Source organism: Aythya fuligula, chromosome 17 (assembly GCF_009819795.1).
Source record: "Aythya fuligula isolate bAytFul2 chromosome 17, bAytFul2.pri, whole genome shotgun sequence".
Lineage (NCBI taxonomy): Eukaryota > Metazoa > Chordata > Aves > Anseriformes > Anatidae > Aythya > Aythya fuligula.
The window spans coordinates 11,570,139-11,590,395 of NC_045575.1; the positions used below are offsets into that span (position 1 = coordinate 11,570,139).

At 48.7% G+C, this 20,257-nt stretch overlaps 1 protein-coding gene across 10 annotated transcripts in view; it reads right to left on the minus strand.

The window, feature by feature from the left end:
- Positions 1–20,257, minus strand: part of FBRSL1 (fibrosin like 1) — a 513,621-nt gene that overhangs the window by 37,128 nt on the left and 456,236 nt on the right. For all 10 annotated transcript variants that reach the window (XM_032198851.1, XM_032198844.1, XM_032198850.1 and 7 more), the window contains one exon: positions 17,656–17,701. In XM_032198851.1, the coding sequence (XP_032054742.1) occupies positions 17,656–17,701 (46 nt within the window). The remainder of the gene's footprint in view (positions 1–17,655; positions 17,702–20,257) is intronic.

The following is a 20,257-nucleotide window of genomic DNA, read 5'->3' on the forward strand; positions in this document are numbered from 1 at the left end:
CTCGGCATCAGTGGCAGCACCTCGCTCCTCCAAAGCACCGTCTGGGTACCTGTCGCCAAACTGCCTCCACTTCATCAGCAGGTAGGCAGCAGCACCAGTTTTCCATTCATTTTACTGAGGATCTAGGGTCAGGATGAAAAGAAACGGCAGATTTTCCTCTAAGCAGTAAGGTCTCCCACCTTGCTCCCATCTCCAAGGTCAAAATCCAGCTCTACAGCTGCTGTAATGGCAGTTTAAGAGAAAATAAGGTATTGAAGTGAACAGACTGAACACATTCAACAACGTTTCAAGATGCATGGATAATTAAAATATTTAAGGGACAAGCTGCAAGTTGTTAATCAGGGAGCATTTACTTGAATGGTGTGTGCCCTTTGGATTTGGTCCCTATGGCAACCAAATATTCACTCCAAAAGGATGCTCTGGAAGAAGCATGTCAGGAGCTGCCTCGACATTTTAATTCACAGAGTGAGCAATGAATAAATACAGCTACTGACAAGCACAGCACCGGCAAAAAAGGGTCTGTAAACAGCATTAGGAAGCCACAAATGGCCTTTTGCATTTTAAGACTGGAAAAGGTTCCTTTTTTTCTGAAAGGACACTCACTAAAAATACCAAGAAAAACAGACTGTGTTGCACATGGGGTGTTAAATCGCATGTATTAGCGACTAATAAATTGTGCTTCTGCTCCCTGTGTTGGAAGATGTTGCATCTAAATCTCCAGAAAGTTATTTTCTATCTCACCTGGCTCAACAGGGGACAAAGTTTGAGAATGCATGTGAAGGAGAGCTTCTCAGCGTGCTCAGGATGGAAGATGTGAGGAATGACTGTCCCTTCCTTCCAAACAGGAAGAGCGGCTTGGTATGCACTAAGGAGAGGAAAGAGTGTACTCATGTATTACCCGCCCTGCAGAAGGCAAACTCCTTCGCCATGATCTCAGTGTGCGAAATGCAGCTGTGAAACTCCTTCCAGCTTTCTCCTTTGATGAAGTGTGAGCTCTTCAATGGGCAATAGAAGCTTTGGAAATACTTTGGTGCCGGAAATGCCTGAGGATAATGTAAGATCTGGCATCTAAGGAAGATCTGCTCAGCTTTGAGTCACGCCCTACACAAGAAGGTACTCTGAATCTCTTCTTTCATGAAGATTTATGACTGCGGATAGAAATCTCACCCTTCTTGGCGAAGGGGCGTGCTGGAAGCCCCAGCACCCAGCTCCGTGCTGCCCAATTCCCTGGGCAGAGCCACAGCTCTCCCCGTGCCCTTGCTCTGGAGCTGGGCGAGCACTGCCGCGGCACCAACCTCCCTCCCAGGGAGCGAGCAAGCACAGACTCAGACATCTGTAACACAATCGCAGGAATTATTTCATACAAAGCTGCTGCGCATTTCTATTTCAATGTTGGGTGAAAGAAAGAGACAAGTATCTGGGCTTAGCCTGCAGATAGTTTTCTAAGACAGTAATTGCTGCATAATTCATATTCTTGTTTTCACATGTTTGCCATGTGTACCAACAATTCTATTGAATTCACCGTAAGTTTTTCCTTCAAGTCATCTCCATGTCACATTTTTTCCAAACAGCAAAAGCACAAACAAACAAAATCCCAAGGCTAAGCAGCAGCTTGGGTTTGGCAAATTCCTGTAATCCTGGATTCTTGCACATTAGGAGACGAAAGTGGCGTCCGTGCTAATTCTTGAGAGTTCCCAGTTCCCATTAGTGCAGCAGACACCACCTTTCACTCATTATTTCTGTATTTCCCTGCAAGCAGTTTGCTGTGAAGTTGGAATTGAGCATTCGTATCTCTGCCCAAAGCCACCTGCTCCCCATCAACTGCAGATCCCTCAGGCTGGAGGAGTGCTGCCCTCTACATGGGGAAAGGCTCATCGATGACTATTTGCAACCAATATGAAATACCAACACAGTTACAAACAATTTATGGCTTCTGCACCAAACAGGCTCAACAAAGAGAATGGCTGGGATGATGCAGGCCCTCAGCTCAGTCTTTCAGCAATGGTTTGAGGCACCTTTGCTCCTATTAATCTACCTGGATTTCATCCACTCTATCTACACAGGGACGTGATGCCTTCTTTTAACAAATTCACTGGTTCTGGTGGGCCCCAAATGGTTAATCAATGCAGGGATCACAGATTCAATGCCTCATCTCTCCATATGCAGAATCCAAGTTCTGGTGCCACTGGTTTTGTTTTTGAGGACTCAATATGGTTTTGGTTTTGAGGACAACACCCCAAACTGCCAGCGGTTTGTTTCAGGGAACCACCTCCTCCCACAGTAATATATTCATTTGCAAAATGTATCACATATGTTGCGTGCAAACTGGCAGAGAGTCTGATTCAGCTCCGACAGCATGAGAGCCTCTAGCCCAAATATCTGAGAGTAATAAAATCCACACCATCCTCCTGATCCCTCACGCTAACAGCGAATTGACCTATATTCACTTCGCATTAGAAAGCCTGTCAATAGCGAGCAACCTACGCAGATCCGTAACCGCAATTAAAAGGGAAGGGACATCAGCTTCTAACGTGTCTCAGTTTCAGCTTCCTCCTCCCTTGGCTTGAAATAAAGATACCAAGCCTAGATCTAGCATTTTGCCTTTCCATGGGCTTCCTGCTGTAAGAGGAGCAGGAATGGCCCCGCTCAGCCCTCGGCAGAGGCCAAGCACCAGCGCCAGGCGGGACCGGGACCTGCGGCACAGGAGGGCACAGATGTGTGCGGGGCTGCAGCACCGTACGGCTTCCGCATCCCCCTGCCCTGCCTTCTTACTTCCCCAGCCAAACCCAGTTTGGTTTTCCTGGGTATCTAACCAACTTGCTGCAGCACCTCCTCATCCCTTTGGCAGAGGATGGGTCCATGCCGTGGCTGTGGTTGTGTGGCCCTCAGGGGGATCACTGCCATATGAAATGTGCTGGCAGGAGTGGTTTTGTACCAGGCCATGCTCAGGGCTACTGGAAGCGATGGGAATGTCACACCCAACCTGAAGACCACTCCACAAACAGCAGTGAGGCCAGGAAGGACAGAGCACCCATTATTTCCCGTGTAGATGTGTGAAGCAAGGGGAATCACCCCGTGCAGACGGCAGGCCCCGAGGGAGCAGTTGGCGTCTTCAACACCACACCAGAGCTGAACCCGTGTCTCCAGGGCCCGAAGCCCTGCTCACCCACCGGCTCCATCCACCTCTCCCCACAGCAGCACAGGCCAGCTCCTCTACTCCCAGTGCGGGGTGCTCGGCACGCCAGTAGAGGTTTCCCTTTCCTTCATAGCATGAGGAATTTCCCACCCCTTCACTTTATAAATTACTAGAACAGACATTTAAATGTTCAAGAGTCATCTGAACAGAGTATTCATGCCTTGGGCATTTTTACGCTCTACAAGGAGAGAAACAAAAGGGCCTCATTTAATATCTCCCTGTAGCATTCCCTGCTCTTGCTCTTCCCTTGCCAATCTCCAAAGGCAAACTCCCGGCGGTTCAACGCTCCTGCAAGGCCCCGGCCCTCCCCTCTTGCTTTTTAAGAGCAGGATCGGCTTTTAAAGCAAACCTCCGAGGCAGGCCAAAACAGGTGGCGGGAATCCTCTAAAGTAGAGAAAAATCATTTGTAACCAATAAATAGAGAAGACAATCCTGATTCCCATGGCTTTATCAAGCACCCGAGGGAGCTGTTTGGATGGCAGGCACGTCTGCTGCTCCTGCCTGCTCCACTGGCTCCGAGCACCAAGCACCGGGGCTGCAGGACAGGGAGGAGGAATGGCCATGGTGCACCTGTACCCTGCACCTCTGGTGGCACCAAGTGGTTTTCTGCCTGCTTTATGGGCGAGTTCCTGAGCTCTGCATTTGGAAGAACTGTGGGATAGCAGCTCGCTCCCACCTCCCCTCCCAGCCCTGCTGCCTGCCCTTCTTCCTCCCTCATTGTCAAGGCTGAAGAAGAGAGAGGTGACAAGCTAGAAAGGCATGGCCACGGCTCGAGAATCAAAAGAACCCCTGCTGAGCTCATAAGTGCTGTTACGGCTGCTCCCCGTGCACAAGGATGCAGGATGTGGCCCCCAACCAGCTAGGAGCAAAGGAGGCAGAGGAACAGATGTGCCTTCTGCACAAACCTCAGGAGTTGCTCCTTCTCTGTGTTAGTTGGCAAGTACGAGGCACAGAAACATCCACGGCCTAGAACAAATGCTGGAATCCAGGCTTATCTGAATGTGGCCTGAGGCATGCTTCGCTATGTGGCCACTGCATTTGTTTGCTCAGGAGTGAAGAGGCAGCGATACTTCTTCCTACAGAGGAGGACCAGGAAATTAAACCCAGACTTGATTCAGATCTCCCTCCTTGCTCTTATGGGTTTCTCTGCACAAAGAAGGGGTGGTGGTGGGCTTGAATTCTCCAAATGTGACTTCCCTTTCCTGCACAAGTGATTTTGAGGGAAGAAGGTCTGAAGGACACCAGTGCTTGCAGCTTTCTACAGATATGCCACATTCTGGAGCCCTGGGATTCTTCCCATTTCCTTGTCTCCCACATCAATGAAGCCTTTTCACAACTCGCACTGGAGTCATTCCCAGGTGTTTGTGCCCACCCCTCCCCACACAGCAGCTGCTGAGCTCTGCGTGTACTTTGGTGACACGCTGTCACTGACCAGTTTTTCAGAAGCCAGTCCTACAGCAGTACCGGAAAGTCTATTTAGTTTGTAAGGCTACAAAACCTGGCACAGCCCTTCAACCAGTCTGAAACACGGCTGCTGTGTGCACGTCCCTTCTGAAGAGCCACCGAAACATTTATCATTGCATGGCCATGCTCTCCTGGTCACATAGCAGCCCTGGTGTCCTGGAGAAGGGCTGTACCACAAACAAGTGCCCACCTAGAGTACCTTTGGGGTATTCACCAAATTAAGTTTCTGGCCAGAAAAGAGAACACTTTCTTCAGTCACCCTGCAGAAATGTTTTCCTTATGGCCAAACTTCAGACACATTCACCACCCGATGCTGAGGTTGGTTTTTCTAAGAGCCGAGGATCACGAAGGAGCCTGGTGTTTAAACAAGAGGGCATTATCCAGCAGCTCCGGGTTCCTGTGGAAGCTTCTGAGCAAAGAACAACTCGAGAACAGAGCTGTTAAAGCACTGGCGGCAGTTTACAGTAGTTCATGTTTCTGTTTTACTGATTTTTTCTGGCTAAGATTCATAGGGCTATCAAATTAGCCTCTAGATATCTTGTCAAGGGGAGTAAAGTCAATAATCTAATAGGCCCATTTTTTTTCTCTTTACTGCCACAATTGTACGACTTTATCGATACTCAGACCTGAAGGCAAAGGACACGAGGACAATGCTCTGTGACAGATGCCAAGCCCCTGCTCTGTGTCAGACAGCTAAAAGCGGCGCAGTCCAACAGATGAGGTTTCAGAAAGGGAAATCATAAGGAACTGCCCCTACTTAGGATGCCACAATATCTAAGGTTTCACACTACCTTATTGGTTCCCGACACAATTATATGACAGGTTGTTTTTCATAGGCACAAAGTCAGCAGATCAAGTGAGGGTGTGACCCACACCTCTACAAGCCTCCCAACCACACGGTTCACCCGCACCAGGGCCTGGAAGCATCACCAACAGCAAATAACTTCTGTTACTTAGACAAATGTGCTCCATGAACTCTGCAGAGTAACCTGCTGTACCCAGCACCAACCTCCTAAGCCTCCGTAGCTTCACCCAGCCGAGGTGGGAAGCAGAGAAGCTCCTCCAAACCCTTCCCTCCTCCCCTGCTCAGGACACGATTTGCAGCATCGGTTTGCGCTGGGTTCAGCACTGCATGCAGCCAGGCTGCTCAAACCCACAGATGGAAGGGAGAGCCACCTTTCCATCCCCACCTCTGGAAAGCAGCAGATGCCGTCGGAAAAGCCCTGCAAATTCCCCCAGTTCCCTTTGAAACCCGAGGAGAACAGATGAGCAGCACATTTGAAATTAATTACAGCAAAACCCTACTGCATTGTTCTCTCCTCCCCTTCCTTTTTCTCCTGACCCCCTCACCATATAGCTTTCACTGAAACGTCTGTGTGGTGTGTATATTTTCCTAAAGTCGCCGGGGCCAAAACAGTACAGCTGAGACATTCACAGAAGTCAAAGAAAGTGCAGGCCCGGTTAGCGCCCGGGGTACAATAGTGCCTTAAGAGCGAGCGTCTCCCCTGCCCGCCGGCCCCCTCCTCCCAAACCTTCCGTCTCTAATGAACCTTTGGTGTTCGTCCACGAAAAACAAACATCAATCAGGCAACAGGCTGTTCCTTTTCCCCTGTTGCTAGTCTGAAATAACAGTCATCCCCCGCTGGGCTGGGAACGCCACTTCCCCGTCCAGCACACATACAGGATAATAAGGGGGAGGCGAAGGAGGGAGGAAAACCCGCTCCGAGGTGCCAGAATACACAGCAAGCTGTGCCTTTCGGAGCCAGAGAAAACTTGGGAACACAACAGCTTTTGATTCCTCCTGTCCCACTGGGCAGGTTAATTATTTAATAGTTGGCTTGTGAGCCGGCGGTGGTGGTAGGAACGGGGTGGAAGGGAAATCAGGCTTTTCCCCCGCCGCCCCCAGTCCCATCCTTGCGCTGGCAGAACTGTGTGCACACACGTGTGTGTGTGAGAGGCTTCGAGCTGGCCCGAGAGCCTGCTCAGAGCCGCGTCCTCTCCCCGCTGCTCTCACAAGACCCTCCTTGTTGGCTTGGGACCACCGCGGCCACAGACAGCATGGGACAGCATCTGGATCAAATGAGTGATGGGCAGAGCAATGCGCCCCGACTTCTCTCTGACACTCCTCATGTGCTGTGACTGGGGGAAGGGCACTTCTGAGTTTATGTTGGATTTCGACAGAGTTGGAAGCGGAGCTGAAAATCAAACAGAGATCAGCTTATGATTTGCAACCAGGGCTTTCTAGGTGTCTGAAGCAACACTTTGGAAGAGCACGGGGAAAAGGAGAATGTAACTACGTCTCATTTGGATGGAGAGGACTCACAGATGTTAGGAATATTTTTGATCAACAGCTTTCCTGGCACTGCTCTTAGTGGAATCCACAACCTTGACGGCTAGCTGAGTAAGAAAGTGCTGGCAAGCTCCTGCCTGCATGCAGGCAATTTGCAATGCTGCCAGTCAATATTTCAGTGAAAACAAAATTGCAGGGATCATATTAAAAGAGGGGAAAAGGCAAAATAAAATGAAACAAAACAAAACAAAAAAACAGCTTCCCCTTTTAGGAGAAACTCTGATATGACCTGATGGGAAGACCCTCCCAAATCACAACACCCTTTTTGTTTGTTTAAAATTACCACACCGGGATGGGAGTCCTGCTGTGAGCAGGCTAAGGCAAGCCCGCCAGCAGCAACAGAAGCAGACTCAGCAAGAGGTGGCTTTACACAGGGGCACCCGGGTGGCATGTTTAGTACAGGTCTGCAGGAAATGATGCAGAAAGAGGTTTATGGTTGTGTCCATTTGGTAGAGGAAATGGATGCAGCAGGCATGGACGTCTGAGCCAAAATCCTGGACCCAGCCTTCCAGAACTACTGGGAGAAAGAAGGGATGGGAGGAAAGAAGAGCTTCTGCAGCAGTAACTTTCAAATCTGGGTCTGGTCTCAGGTATGCTGGCCTATTTTTAGTTTCAAACAATGGTGTTTTTGGAGAAGACAGCAAGTGGTGTAGACCAGCCAGGATTTCTCCCTGGAACACTATTGAGATTACTGACACTGGCTCTCAGGGGCAGCTTCACTCCTGGTACAGCTAACACCATCATTTGGAGTATCTCTAGAGTTTCTCCAAATTGCTCCCACCTGCATGGCTTGCAACAGGGTGCTCTTTCCACCCTGGCCTCAGGACACAGCTTGTCTGACTATGCTGGCATGGTCAGTGGGTAGTCCTCAGATGTCTGCTTACAGCTGCTTTACAGCTTGTACTGCTGGAATGACATAAAGGGTCCAGAGACTGGCCTATAATGCAAAAACTTTTCAGGCCAAAAGGTGCATTATGCCCAGAGAAATTATTTGTGGATCTAATGAAATGTATAAAATAATCTGCTCTACTTTGATTATTAGATTGATCAGTACAGAATGTAACAGACATATTCTTGGCTGTTGGTTTCAGGTTTCTAGCTCAATTTTAAAGACTGGCTCAGTAATAAGAAATAACAATAATGTTTGTTATTGTATAAACATTCAACGCTCACATTGTTAAATTTCTTCTTCCAGTCGTTAAGCCTGTGATAGATCAGGTTGTCTCTGCAGAGCTCACACTGTGAGCACCTCGCACCGTGCCCAGAGGCCAGCCACGTAGGAAAGCAACTGGCAGGGGACTGCTTAGCTGTTTGGAAGCCAAATCACATAGTACTGAGAAAATCAAAACGTTAGCTGCTTCATCCAACAAGGCGGGCCCTTTTCTGCCACCCCATTTCATGGATAGCTTCCCAGGGAGCAGGCTCTGGGCTTGCTTTCAGGTTAACACTCAAGAATCAAAGTGGTTTGAGGTGGGTTTGCAAACTGTGACGTGCTCTTCTGTGATGCTGCCTGGTACCATGCATCCCAAGGGGTCACAAAGACAAGGATTCAAGGGCCAGAAGGGACAAACTCATCTTCCACAGGTTTCACACCACAAGACAGTTCAGGAGAGAGATCTCACAATACTGGATCATCATCTATCTATCTATCTATCTGTCTATCTATCTATCTATCTATCTACCTATCTATCTATCTTTATGGAAATACAGAACAAACTAAGCAGATACCAGCAGCAGATGCAGGTTCATAGATGTCTGCTTATTACCAAACTTCGCTCCAGCTGAGACTTAAATAGCCTCCTTTATGCAAAATGGGAGAGGGAGCGGAATTGAAGGAAACTGGCAATTACATAATTTTATTTCCCTCCTAGCCCATTCACTTTTCATCAGGTGGCTCTGTGCTTGCATACGAAAGGCGCTTCTGAGCGCTAAGTTAAGCACAAAGCCAGCTCGGTACTTTGCTTTCACTGGGAGGAAGTCTCCATTGCTTTTCTGGATGCCGTGGAAAAGCACAGTGAGCACGTTATTACATGTTATTTTGCAAACACTGTGTGCTGTCTGGGGAGCAGGGACGGCCGGGCTGCACCATCCCTCTTTCCAAGGCTGCACCTCTCCTGAGCACGACACAGCTCACAGCCAAACACCGTGGCCAATGTTTAGCCCCCCATGCTGGGAGATGCCTGGATGGATCCCATCTGCAAATTTTTTCTTCATCTTTTAAAAAACTTCTCACTAAAATCCCCACCCGAGCTGTAGTGGGTTGCCCGGTGAAGAAGCCGCCAACTCCCAGTGCTGGCAGATGTACCTGGGGGCAATCAGGCTTTCCTGGCTTTGCTGCTCACCTTGCGAGCACCTTTCAAGAACGTCTGCAACAAGGCAGAAAGTTAACGTCCTTTTCAGTGGAGATAGATCTGGAAGTCTGACTATTCCCTTATGGATAAGCCTTAAAGAATTTATTAGCGATGAAACCAATATGTTTCTTCAGAAACTTAATAGGGTCCCATAAAAATTACTTCAATAACTTTTAAAATTTAATGGCGAACAAGAACCTTTCCACAGGCTTTTTGAACTGTCCGACAGAATCCCATAGCAGGGATATAATTCTGCAATAAATTTTGCAGGACAGTTAAAAAAAATATAGAAAGCTTTTAATTTCCTATTACCTCCTGTAAGACTCTGCCATCCATTTAAAGCAAATAAATGAACTAAAAGCACTGCAGTCACTTGTCTGTCCCAGCAGTTTACAAGAAAATATTTACTGTTTGGAAAAAACCCACCCTAGAACAAGTATCCTTTTCAAAAGCACAGAGATGCAAATAGGAACAGGGTGCCAAGTCCCGCGCTCTTGTACACTGCTGCACACCCGGCTAGCTGCAGGGCGGTGAATGGGGTCAGTATGGCCATGCCTGCAGCTGGGGCAGAGCGCGGGCAGCGGCGGCATGGAAGGAAAGCCACACGCTGAGAATCCCCGGGTGGCTCGGGAGCGATGTTAACAGGCTCCGCAGGGAGCTGTGCTCGGCCCCAGCTAGCAGCAAGGACGGCCAGAGAAGCACAGAGGCGAGAGGTGGGGAACACGCCTGTAGGTGTCTAGCAAGACTCAGAGGAGAAAATGGCAGCAAGCGTCTGGGATGAGAGCAAGGCCACGTCCTGCCTGTTGGCCACGTCCCTGTATGGGACGCGTCTCTGGGTGGGTGGTGAGAGGAGAGGGAAAAGCAGCAAGATGCCGATAGCATCCTCTCTGCTGGAGGCCAGGGCCTGGCTGGGAATGACAGACCCTGCCAGCATCCGCGCACTGAGCGGCAGGATCCATTTGCAATTAGATGGCAGGCCCTGCTCCCATCCATCACCCCGCTGACACCAAATGCCCAGGAGGAAGCACAGCCCAACCTGGGGGCAGCCCCAGCCCCCTCACCGCCTGGCCAAATGCCTTGTGGATTGCCAGCTGCCGGCTGCACGGCCTGCTGCGGGCGTGGGGTGGCGGGGGGCTGCAGGAGTCCCCAAGGGGCAGCAGCACAGCAAGGGAGAGCCACGGCCTGGCAGGATGCTGCTCCCAAAACAGGCATGGGGAGCCGCATGGGAAGGAGCATCAGAGTGTGAAACTGCCCAATTATCATTCACAACACAATGCACAGCCCTGGCAGGGGCTGAGGGGCTGCTGAGGAAGAGGAGGAGGAGGAACGTCCTCCATGAGGAGCAGGCCTGTCCTGGAGGCCCCGCCACCTCCCCGCGCTGCAGTGCCAGGCAGGATGAAGAGGGAATTGGGTTTATACCACACGTTTAATTTGTGAAGAAACTGACGCTTTACAGAATCCTCCATGAATAAAACATGTCCCTGAGGTATTTTAAAAGCAGGATGGAGGAGAAGAACCCGTGGTTTGAGGGACTGATAGTTTTGTGGGGGTTGCATGCTGCTCGCACCATCACCAGCCGCCAGCACCCTCGCGGTGCCGACCCTGCGGTCAGCACGGCCATCAGCTGGAATCACACTCGGACTAACCCTCGTGGCTTCTGCTGCTCAGGAAAACAGATAAGCAAACTATAAACAAGGAGTAAAAACGATGGTATCTTTCAAACAGCCCTAAAGAGTCTGGGTAATGTAACCTACTACACGCATTTGGAAGGAATTTTTCCTTTTTCTTTCTTTCTTTCCTGGTTTACAGTTTGATGGTCCTTTTATCTACTTTCACACGAACTGAGAAAAGCTAAAATTTGCCTACTCAATCAATATGAGTTTGTGCAGGCGCATTCAGGATATATACTATTTTGCTTTTATAGTTTATTTTAAATAAAAAGTATAATTAAAGAAAATAAACCACCCACTTCATAACATTTATACAACGAAGACTTTATTTATTTTATTTACGTTTCGGTGGGCAAGGCACAGCATGCAGTTAGCTTTCCGTGATGCTTAACAAAGCCACATTTGAAATTTAAAATCTTTAAGGAAATGAACAAATTCTGCAGAGGAAGGGCAGTTGAGCAAAGAGACTTCTTACATTACCCTAGGTAATTGTGTATATATATGTTTCTGCGTGCCTCTCTCCACTCCAAAAACATACCCATGACTTGGATGCCTTAAATCAAAAAGCAATTTCAGTCTGTAATACTCAAATAAATAATTAAACACGTTTTATCTCCTACAGTATTGCTTCTATTCATTCTAATCCCACTGACAGGAATGCAGCAACATACCCCACATCCTTAAAATAACAAAACAAAACACAAGACACCAAACAGAAGGCCTGGAAATGTTTATAATTCAACTTTTCAACTCTCTTGGCTGCAGCCTGAAGCTACAAAGAAAGCTCTATGCTGGCTCACTTGAGGGAGACACACCGGGAGATAGCTGTGCAAACTGCACGGCAAATGGCGCACGCAAAACCTGCCCACTCGCACCAGGCTAATCTGGCTTCGGAGCATACAACACTCAACTTGTGTTGAAGTCAATAAATTATCCACTTTTGCATTATGAGTTTTACGAAGTTAGCTGAGCAGTGTGATAAAAGTGAATGGCCTCTCCTACTTGTCCACCGTATTTTCCAGGTGGCTGCTATGGATACGGATGGTTATGCCCTGAACTACTGTGAGATGCATGTAGCTCGCAGGCAAGGCATTTATGCTAGACTTATTCACATTCCCAAAGAGAAGGCTGAGAGCTTTCCAGAGCCTGCAAGATGAGAAAATTGCAAGAAGACTAAAAAGACTGTGCTTACTGCAGTTTTCTGCTCTTGGTTTTGTTTTGAGATGTGTTTAACTGGCTGAGACTTGTGTGATTATCTCTGTTATGCACACTGTTAGAAAATCAAAGTCCTCCTCCTTCCCAGGCCGCTGTATAATTATATATCTGCATGTGCAAGAAAGCCAGAAAGCTAATATAATCATGCAGACAGTGGCAAAATTACATAGAAATTTTCAAGAAGATACTGGGTTGGACTCACACAATGGATTTTGCAGTAGTTCAGGGTATCCATTGTTGCCAAGCCCAAGCATTTACAAATCACGAGCCATCTTTAAAATGAGGTTAACAACAAGCTATCTGGGCTTCTTTTCAGCTACCTGCTGGCTGTGAAGCGCAGAAGAATCGCTGTTCCAGGCATTCCTCTGTGGCCAGAAAGACTAAAACCTTACTTAAAAAACAGAATTAAAACTTAGATTCTCATACAGTCCTCTGAGAGTGTTGGTTTCATGAAAAACTCAGAATATTGCAAGACTATGATAAAACCACAAGAGATGCAACGCGGGGAGCAGAGCAGCTGCAGAGCATCCTGAACACCACATAAATCACAGCAATGTGGTTGCTATCTACACAAATGCATTACTTTATTTATTATTACAGATGCTGCTGTGGAAGTTTTTGCATGCCTGTAATCACGGAGGACCGTTGTCCGAAGATTCAGCTGTAAACTATCATCCCCCTCAAGTTCACTCTCAGGCCAGGTAATTGCATGCAAGCTGGTGACCTCATCCAAATGTAACCAAAATCTGGGGATAACACTGAGATCAAGAGACAGGAGGCACTGCTGCTTTTCCTGCATTTCAGACCCTGCTGTGGACCCCACGCAGGAAACTGGGAAAATTTATGGTGTTGCTCCTGACCTCCATTCCTGTACAACACAGCTAATTGCCCAAGTGGGTGTTTGCTCTGTGTCTGCACAGGCCTTCTTGCACTGGAAAGCTCGACAGCACAGCACAGTAAGGCAGAGGCCCTACAGGAGAGGTGACACGGTTAGGGCAGATGCCATCCCAACCCAAGCACTGAGCAACCATGAAGATGCCCCGCTGCAAACCTGTGCCAAGCAGGTTATTTTGAGCTCAGCTGTATTTAGGTTGTTTTCTGCTTCGCTGGGCGCTTGCAGGCTCCTCCTTGAGAGCTGACTCGCTGCCCTCCTGTCCTGCCCCTGCCCTGCTGCCCCTCCTTTCCCCTCTCACCCTAGCTCACAGCAATAGCCATCAGTTTTTAGCAACATGTCCTATGCTGGGGGTTTTGTATTTCCAGCTTTTAAAATGATTTGGTGTGACAGTTTAGTGCTGAATTAAAAAAAAAAAGAAGAAAGGGGAAAATAAAGAAAAAGGAAGAGAAGAAGAGACAAAAAGGAGAGACAGTCCCCTTAAGGCAACAAAATTATGGAGCAGAGATCTCAGGAGGAACAAGGGTTCTTCTCTGGTTCAGATGTGCTTGTCAGGGCTCGGTGTTGTCTCTGAACAAGAAATCTCTCTTGCTGGCCCAAGGCACAGTTTTGTGGTCAAGAGGACAGAAAATAAAGGAAGGGAACTTCAAAGGACCATAAGCTGCATTAGCCCGCTGGGGCGGGTGGCTGCGGCACATCCCATGGCTGACAATTACGACCCGCGCGCCGGGAAAGCTTGCCTCCCTCTTGTCAGAGGGATAAGACACAGATTGTGAGCTTTAGAGCTTTGAGGATGAGTACAGTTCATGATGAAAGATAGCACTTCAAAGCCCTCTGCCTCGAAACCAGGGAACAGTGAGAGCAGAGGGTAAGCAATCTTTTTTTCCTGGGGGGTGCACATGCAGGGGAAGGATAAGACTTATTTTCACTGCCATTTATTATTGCCATGAAAATGAAGCCTCGCACTGTTTATGGAATCTCTCATTAAACAGATCTCTTGATAAATCTCTTGATAAACATTCATTAATTAAGTCTCCCAGCACACTTGGCTGACAAGCACTGGTCTTCCCCTGGTGGGAGGGGGGAAGCGAGGCAGGGATCTCAGCGAGCACCCCCAGCCCGGGGCAGAGCTGCTCCCAGCGACCAGGCAGCTGGGCCACGCACTGCCCACATGTCAGCTTCCATTCTCATCCTCACACAGTGAGGTACTCGGCTTCGACTGCCTTCAAACCCTCGTCCCCTGGCTGCTGCCCTGTGCCCCTGGGTCTGGCTCCTCCGTGGGGTCTCGGCTGAGGGCCTGCAGGTCTCCTGGGCCACAGCCCCATGTTCTTTTGGTGCAAGAGGCACCACCTCTCCTGGCTCCCCAGCGTACCCAACCCTCGCCTGGCCCGAGAGCAGCAGGTCCGTGGCAGGGAGGCGGGAGCAGGAAGCTTGACTGCCATCAGGGCAGCTCACTGCTGGAAGGAGCCAGCGGCAGGACACAGCTCTCAGGTCTTTAAAACACAAACTGTGCCCTGACACACTTAAAAACAGCATTATGTCAAGGCTGGCAAGGTCCTTCCAGACACCCCTCACCTCCCACCCCCCCTGCCCTCTGCCAGCCACGGGCGCTCCCCTCTCCCTCAGCCGCCCAGGGACGGCCGGGCCCGGCCTTCTCCTCCGCCTCCCCTGCCCTGCACTGCGCCTGCTCTCCAGAAAACCCAAAGGACCGCCTGGGAGATTCCTGGGAGAGAAGCGCTGCCTGAGAGAGCAAACAGACCTTTATTATTTGCTAATCGATTCAGTCACCGGGAGGATACAACGCCCGGCCCTGGGCAGCCAACGTCCTTGCGGCTCTGCACTGCAGCGACGAGTTGGCTGCACAAATCCTTCCTCACGTCAGGAAACAAAGACCCGGCGGCACAGCAGATGAGGGATTCTCTGCTTTTGTCTTCGGTCACTATTTCCTTGTGCTGAGCGTTTCGCCGCCTTCTCCCCCAGGAGCTCGGCTCGTGTCCCAGCTGCGGCCACCGAGGTGGCCCTGGCTTGTGGCCCCTCTCCCCGCCGGGCCCAGCCGCGGCCACCGGCGCTGCGCATCTGGTGCCGTGCCTGAGCTCGCGGCCGCCTCGGTGGGGCGGGGGCAAAGACAAATGTGAGTTACCCAGCCAGCGCCAGACAAAAGGCTCAGCTCCTCGGGCCTTTTGTGGAGCCGTGAGAGGTGGTCAAAGGTTATGTTTTACAGCTGTTCCGGCCTCCAACAGGCGAAAAATGTCTATCTCAGCGCTTAATTGCATTGCTAAGCCGCTGATAAACTAGGACGGCATAAAACAAATACACTGGGCCAAACACATCCCTGGGGAAAGTTTGCGGAGAGCAGGGGGAGTTGCGCCAGACAACGAATCCACCTCACTGTGCTCCCTAAGCCTGGTTACCTGCAGGTTATCTGGTTAGCTGCAGCACGTGTTTCCACAGGATGGATGAAGCATGAGTACCCACCACAACCCCGATCCCCGACCCTCGGCCTGCACGGCTCCAGCCCCGCCGAAGGCTGCCTTTAAGTCAACACCATTATTTTGGGGAGGAATTTCAGCGTAGCGCTTGGGAAGTCACTCTCTCCCGGCCATATGGCATCGCCAAGCCTGGTCCTGTTGGCGCGGCGTTCATTTGCATGTGTGAGAGACGAGTTCTGGCTCCTGCGTCACCGAGTGACAACAGGGCGAGGGGTAGAATTTAGCGCTCCTGGGGTTTCTGCACAGAATCGTGCCGAGGAGAATTAATCTCACCTCTCAACACAAGTGGGGGCAGCCCCTGACAGAGCCTGCCCTCAGCCACAGCCCGTGCCGACCTGCAAGGCGCTGCCAGCACCGGTGAGAGCAAGAAACAAGACCAAGACAAAAATTGCGATCTGAACCCAAACCCTCCCAAAGCTGCAATGTCGACTTGCCACAGTAAACCAAACACGAACAGCCTTAAGCTACAGGGATATAAACAGCAGTGAACGCAGACTTCAAGACAGCAAATTCACAGCCATTCACACATTTAACTTCCCGATGGAGAGGTATTTTGAAAACTCATGTTGCTGAGCTGCTCTGCGATATGGAGGGGTGGGGGATCTCGGGCTTCAGCACGAGGAGGAGCCAACAAAGCTGCTAACACTTCAACATAAGCCTCTGCAGCAGATCTCTGTGCCACGCATTTATTCAGGATGGCAAGATTTTTGTTTTGCTGAGGCAGTGCCGTATGGGCAATCTGGCTTGCCTTACTGGTGAGCCAAGGCCGAGGGAAGACAAATGCTCTTTGCTTCCATTTGTTTAAACTTCCCTCTTTCTCTCAGATAAAGCCGCATACTTCCATAAAAATATCTGCAAATGTAATAACACAATGGGCTTGTCATCAGTTTCCACATTTGGAATTGACAATTTGCAAAGCTTGGAAAGAGAAAATTCCTAATGCTTAGCACTGCTACAGAGCCCAGCTATAACCCGGGCCTGGAGCCAGGTGATGGAGCACACAACCACCAGAACGCCTCTCTATGGCCAGCACCTACCCCTACACAACTGCAAATCATTCCTTTTTCTTGGCCCTCTTGAAATAATGGGAGGTTATTTCATCGCTTCTTATTAACGTACCTCATCTCCCCTCTTCAGGGTATTCGCACGTCCCTCCTACTTCTCGCTGTTCCAAACTGGATTTATGCTGTAGCTCAGTGCTGGGAATGCTGCAGAACAGCTACAGATCCCAACAACTCACTCAGAGCCACAACATCAACCTCCTTGCACGATACAGTGGAACCATTCCCAACATAATGCTTTCAACCATGTACCACACTTTGCCCTTTGAGGCTGTTTCTTCAGCGCTTTTACCTACACTGTCTTGGTGAGACTGTCCCTGAGAAGACCAGGAACCCGAGTAGCCCTGTTTCATGGCCATACCGAGCCCCCCAAGGAGGGCTTGGCGTGTTTAGGAATACATCACTGCAACTCCCAGCGGGAATCTTAACGGCGCAGTCTCTTAGCAACACCCAGCGCGTATCACAGGTAACTCTCGATTAATAGTAATAGGGGAGCTGGGAGCTCAAGCCCCGCAACATGCCGAGCACCTTCCCCCTCCTTTTGGAGGACTGAAACAGACATGAATGCTCTGTGCATGCTGGCAGGACATAGACATGCAAGACCTTGTAAGAATAATACAGATAATGCTAAAGTATTTGTTTAAAAGAAATGAGGATTTGATTGTATTAGAGGGAAACAGCATATCCCCTATAGTAAGGGCTGATTTCTCCTTTGTCAGTAATTCCTCTCCTCATGGATCTGACCCGTAGGGAAGAAAGAAGTCTTGCCCCACGTGGAGATAATGCAGCTCTACATTTTAACTTAACCATCTCAAGCCTGTAAAGCTGATCTTTATGACAATGTGTGTGGCAAAATCACAGGCGCTGGCAAAACTGATGTCCTGCTATTTGCATGACATTCCTCACAGTTTCATGCACTCAAACAGCTTGCTCTAAGGTAAGGAAAGCATTTCTCCAAATCACTTACCTTTATTTGCTGCAGGGGAGAACAGCTTCTCAGAGCCTACAGAAGCCTGCAAAAGAAAGAAACAGGGTGAGTAATACTGAAGGAGAATTTAGGAAGGCTTGCTCACAAAAACACAGCTCATAAAACAAGTCTGTTATCTGTAGACCTGCAATTACACATTGCACCTGGAGGGTGCAATGTTGTGCCATTAAAGAATAAGCATGCATCCTAAGATGAAAGCAAAGCGTGTAAAAGTACTGTCCTGATCTCACCCAGCTATATCCTCCTGTCTCGTTTATTTAGGCAGCCATGCAATGCACAGCTATTTTATCCATGAGTCTTCATATAAAAACAAAACCAGTGAAACTGCTATCAAGCTGAAGAAAAAAAAAAACAACAAAACATTTCAAAGCCTCTCTCATTGAAAATAAGCTCATTTCTTGCTGAACATGCAAAATGTAATTTGTGTATTGAAAACACGAGTTGCAACTGAACACATCCGTATGAGAGGGTGTTACACAATATTATGCCAAATGATAGCTCCATGCTGCTATGCACTTAGTCCAATATGAAATAAAACGACTTCCTCTTGGAAGAAGCCCGTCTCCTTGCAAACTGGGTTGCACTACGCTGTTTGAACTCCACGGCAGTGCATTTGTGCTCCTCACAGCTCTGGGAAATAGTTAAAGAAATCCAATTAACCTAAACCTTGTAAACAGCTTCATGATAATCAGGGTCACTGGGTTACAGACAAGATGATAATGACAGACAGGAAAAAAAGTCCATTCATTGTAAATAAAGCTTTTATGAGTTAATTTGATGGCTTCCCCCACCCCCACCCCTGATATCAAACAGTCAACCTATTTCAGCATAAGCTTTTCCTCCTCGCTATCTGATAAAATAGCAAGCAGCCTCTACAGAATCAAAGCCGGTCTGGGAGCAGGGAGCATGATCAACATTACTGCTATCTACAAGACAGCTGAAAATATCAGCAGCATTTTGGCTCTGACTGCTGCACGCATAAAATGGGGTGAAGTACAAAGCTGAAGAGCAAAAGATATTGAAAGTGAAAAAAGGCTCTCTCCCTTGGCTCTGCTTTTAAAAAATGAATTAATTCAACACATGGCTGAACTAAGTTGATTTTCTTTTTGATTTTATTGATTTTATTCTAAGGTGCCTTGGGAGATTTGCATGATAAAGAGCACTGTGAATTGTATTACATTGTTATATATTTTAAATGACGACTCAGAAGGAAAAAAGAACACCACACAAATAGTAAGATGCAAGATCTGCATCAGATATAGTGAGAAGCAAGGAAGAGTGATCTATTCATGTTACTTCTAAGGAAACTGGCACTGCAAGCATTGAACATCTTACTTACTACGAATGTATAAAAAAAGAGGGAAAACTACATGAAAAATAGGTTGAAACTGAGACGCATAAGAAAGAAATTCTGAATCATGTCCACAACAAAGCTGCAAGTGTAGCTGTGGCATGTATGACTGATACACAGCTCAGCAAAAGAATCCTAAAATGTTAGGGAAAACCAGTTACCTGCACGATCCCTTCACTGCACGGACTAAACAGAGGGAGAACCAGGATTAAACGAGGCTTTGTCTAGGCTGGCTTGCAAAGAAAAGTGTAACAGCGTCACACAGCAGCAACAAGAGCGGCACACAAAATGACAGCCGCCTCTGAATTTACAATCCATTGTTCCAAGATTTTTCACTTATCATCGACACAAAGTCACAAGGGAGCCCGAACGGCCCTCCAGGCTCTGGGAACGCGGGCTGGAGGCGCTCAGTGCCGCTCGCAGCTCGCCCTAAGCCAGGCTCTCTGCTCCGTGCGCTCCAGGAGCACCAGGACACGTGGCAGGTGGATAAATAAGATTCTCCCATTTTACAGGCAATGAGGTTTGGGCACGGCTTGCAGTGAAGCCAGGAGCTGGCAGGGGGGCGTGTGGCAGCCCCCCCAGCAGCAGCAGCCCCGTGCTTTGCCTGGAAGGCGAGCACTGCGGCTTCATGCCAGCCACCACGCTGCCCTCTGTGAGCTCAGTACCAAGGATGTGACCGAGACTGGCGCAGCCTAATCACGAGCTAAAGATCTCATTGCTTCAGGTCCAAGTGATACGAAAACAATGTTCAAGGAAGTCGAGCAAGAAAAATCACTTCTAAGAGAAAGCACAACACAAGGATTATTGCTCAGTCTCCTGATATCAAAAACCACACGTGTGGCACCGCCCTCCACAATCAGAGCCAACATTTACAGAGCAGAGCTTTCAACATCACAGCCACGGTTTGCAGACACAAACTTTCGCACCTAGAGTTTACAGTAACTTTTGCTCTCTTTTCTGGTGATTTCTAGCTCCAGATCCGAACGGCTTTTGGCATGAGCACCGGTCTCAAACAGTGAAGGCCTGTGCTATAGCATATTCTGTGAGCTGCTGTAAAGGCAGGAGGGGAGCCGGGGGAGGAAGAGCCTGAATACATCATTCAATTTCATCAGTCACCCTTTAAAGAAAGCATACAATAAAACCTATGTGTCCGAGTGAGCCCACTAATGAGTGAAAAAATCCAGCAAACCAACGCATCTGCTAGAACAAGTCCCCTCCCAATTTTTCTGC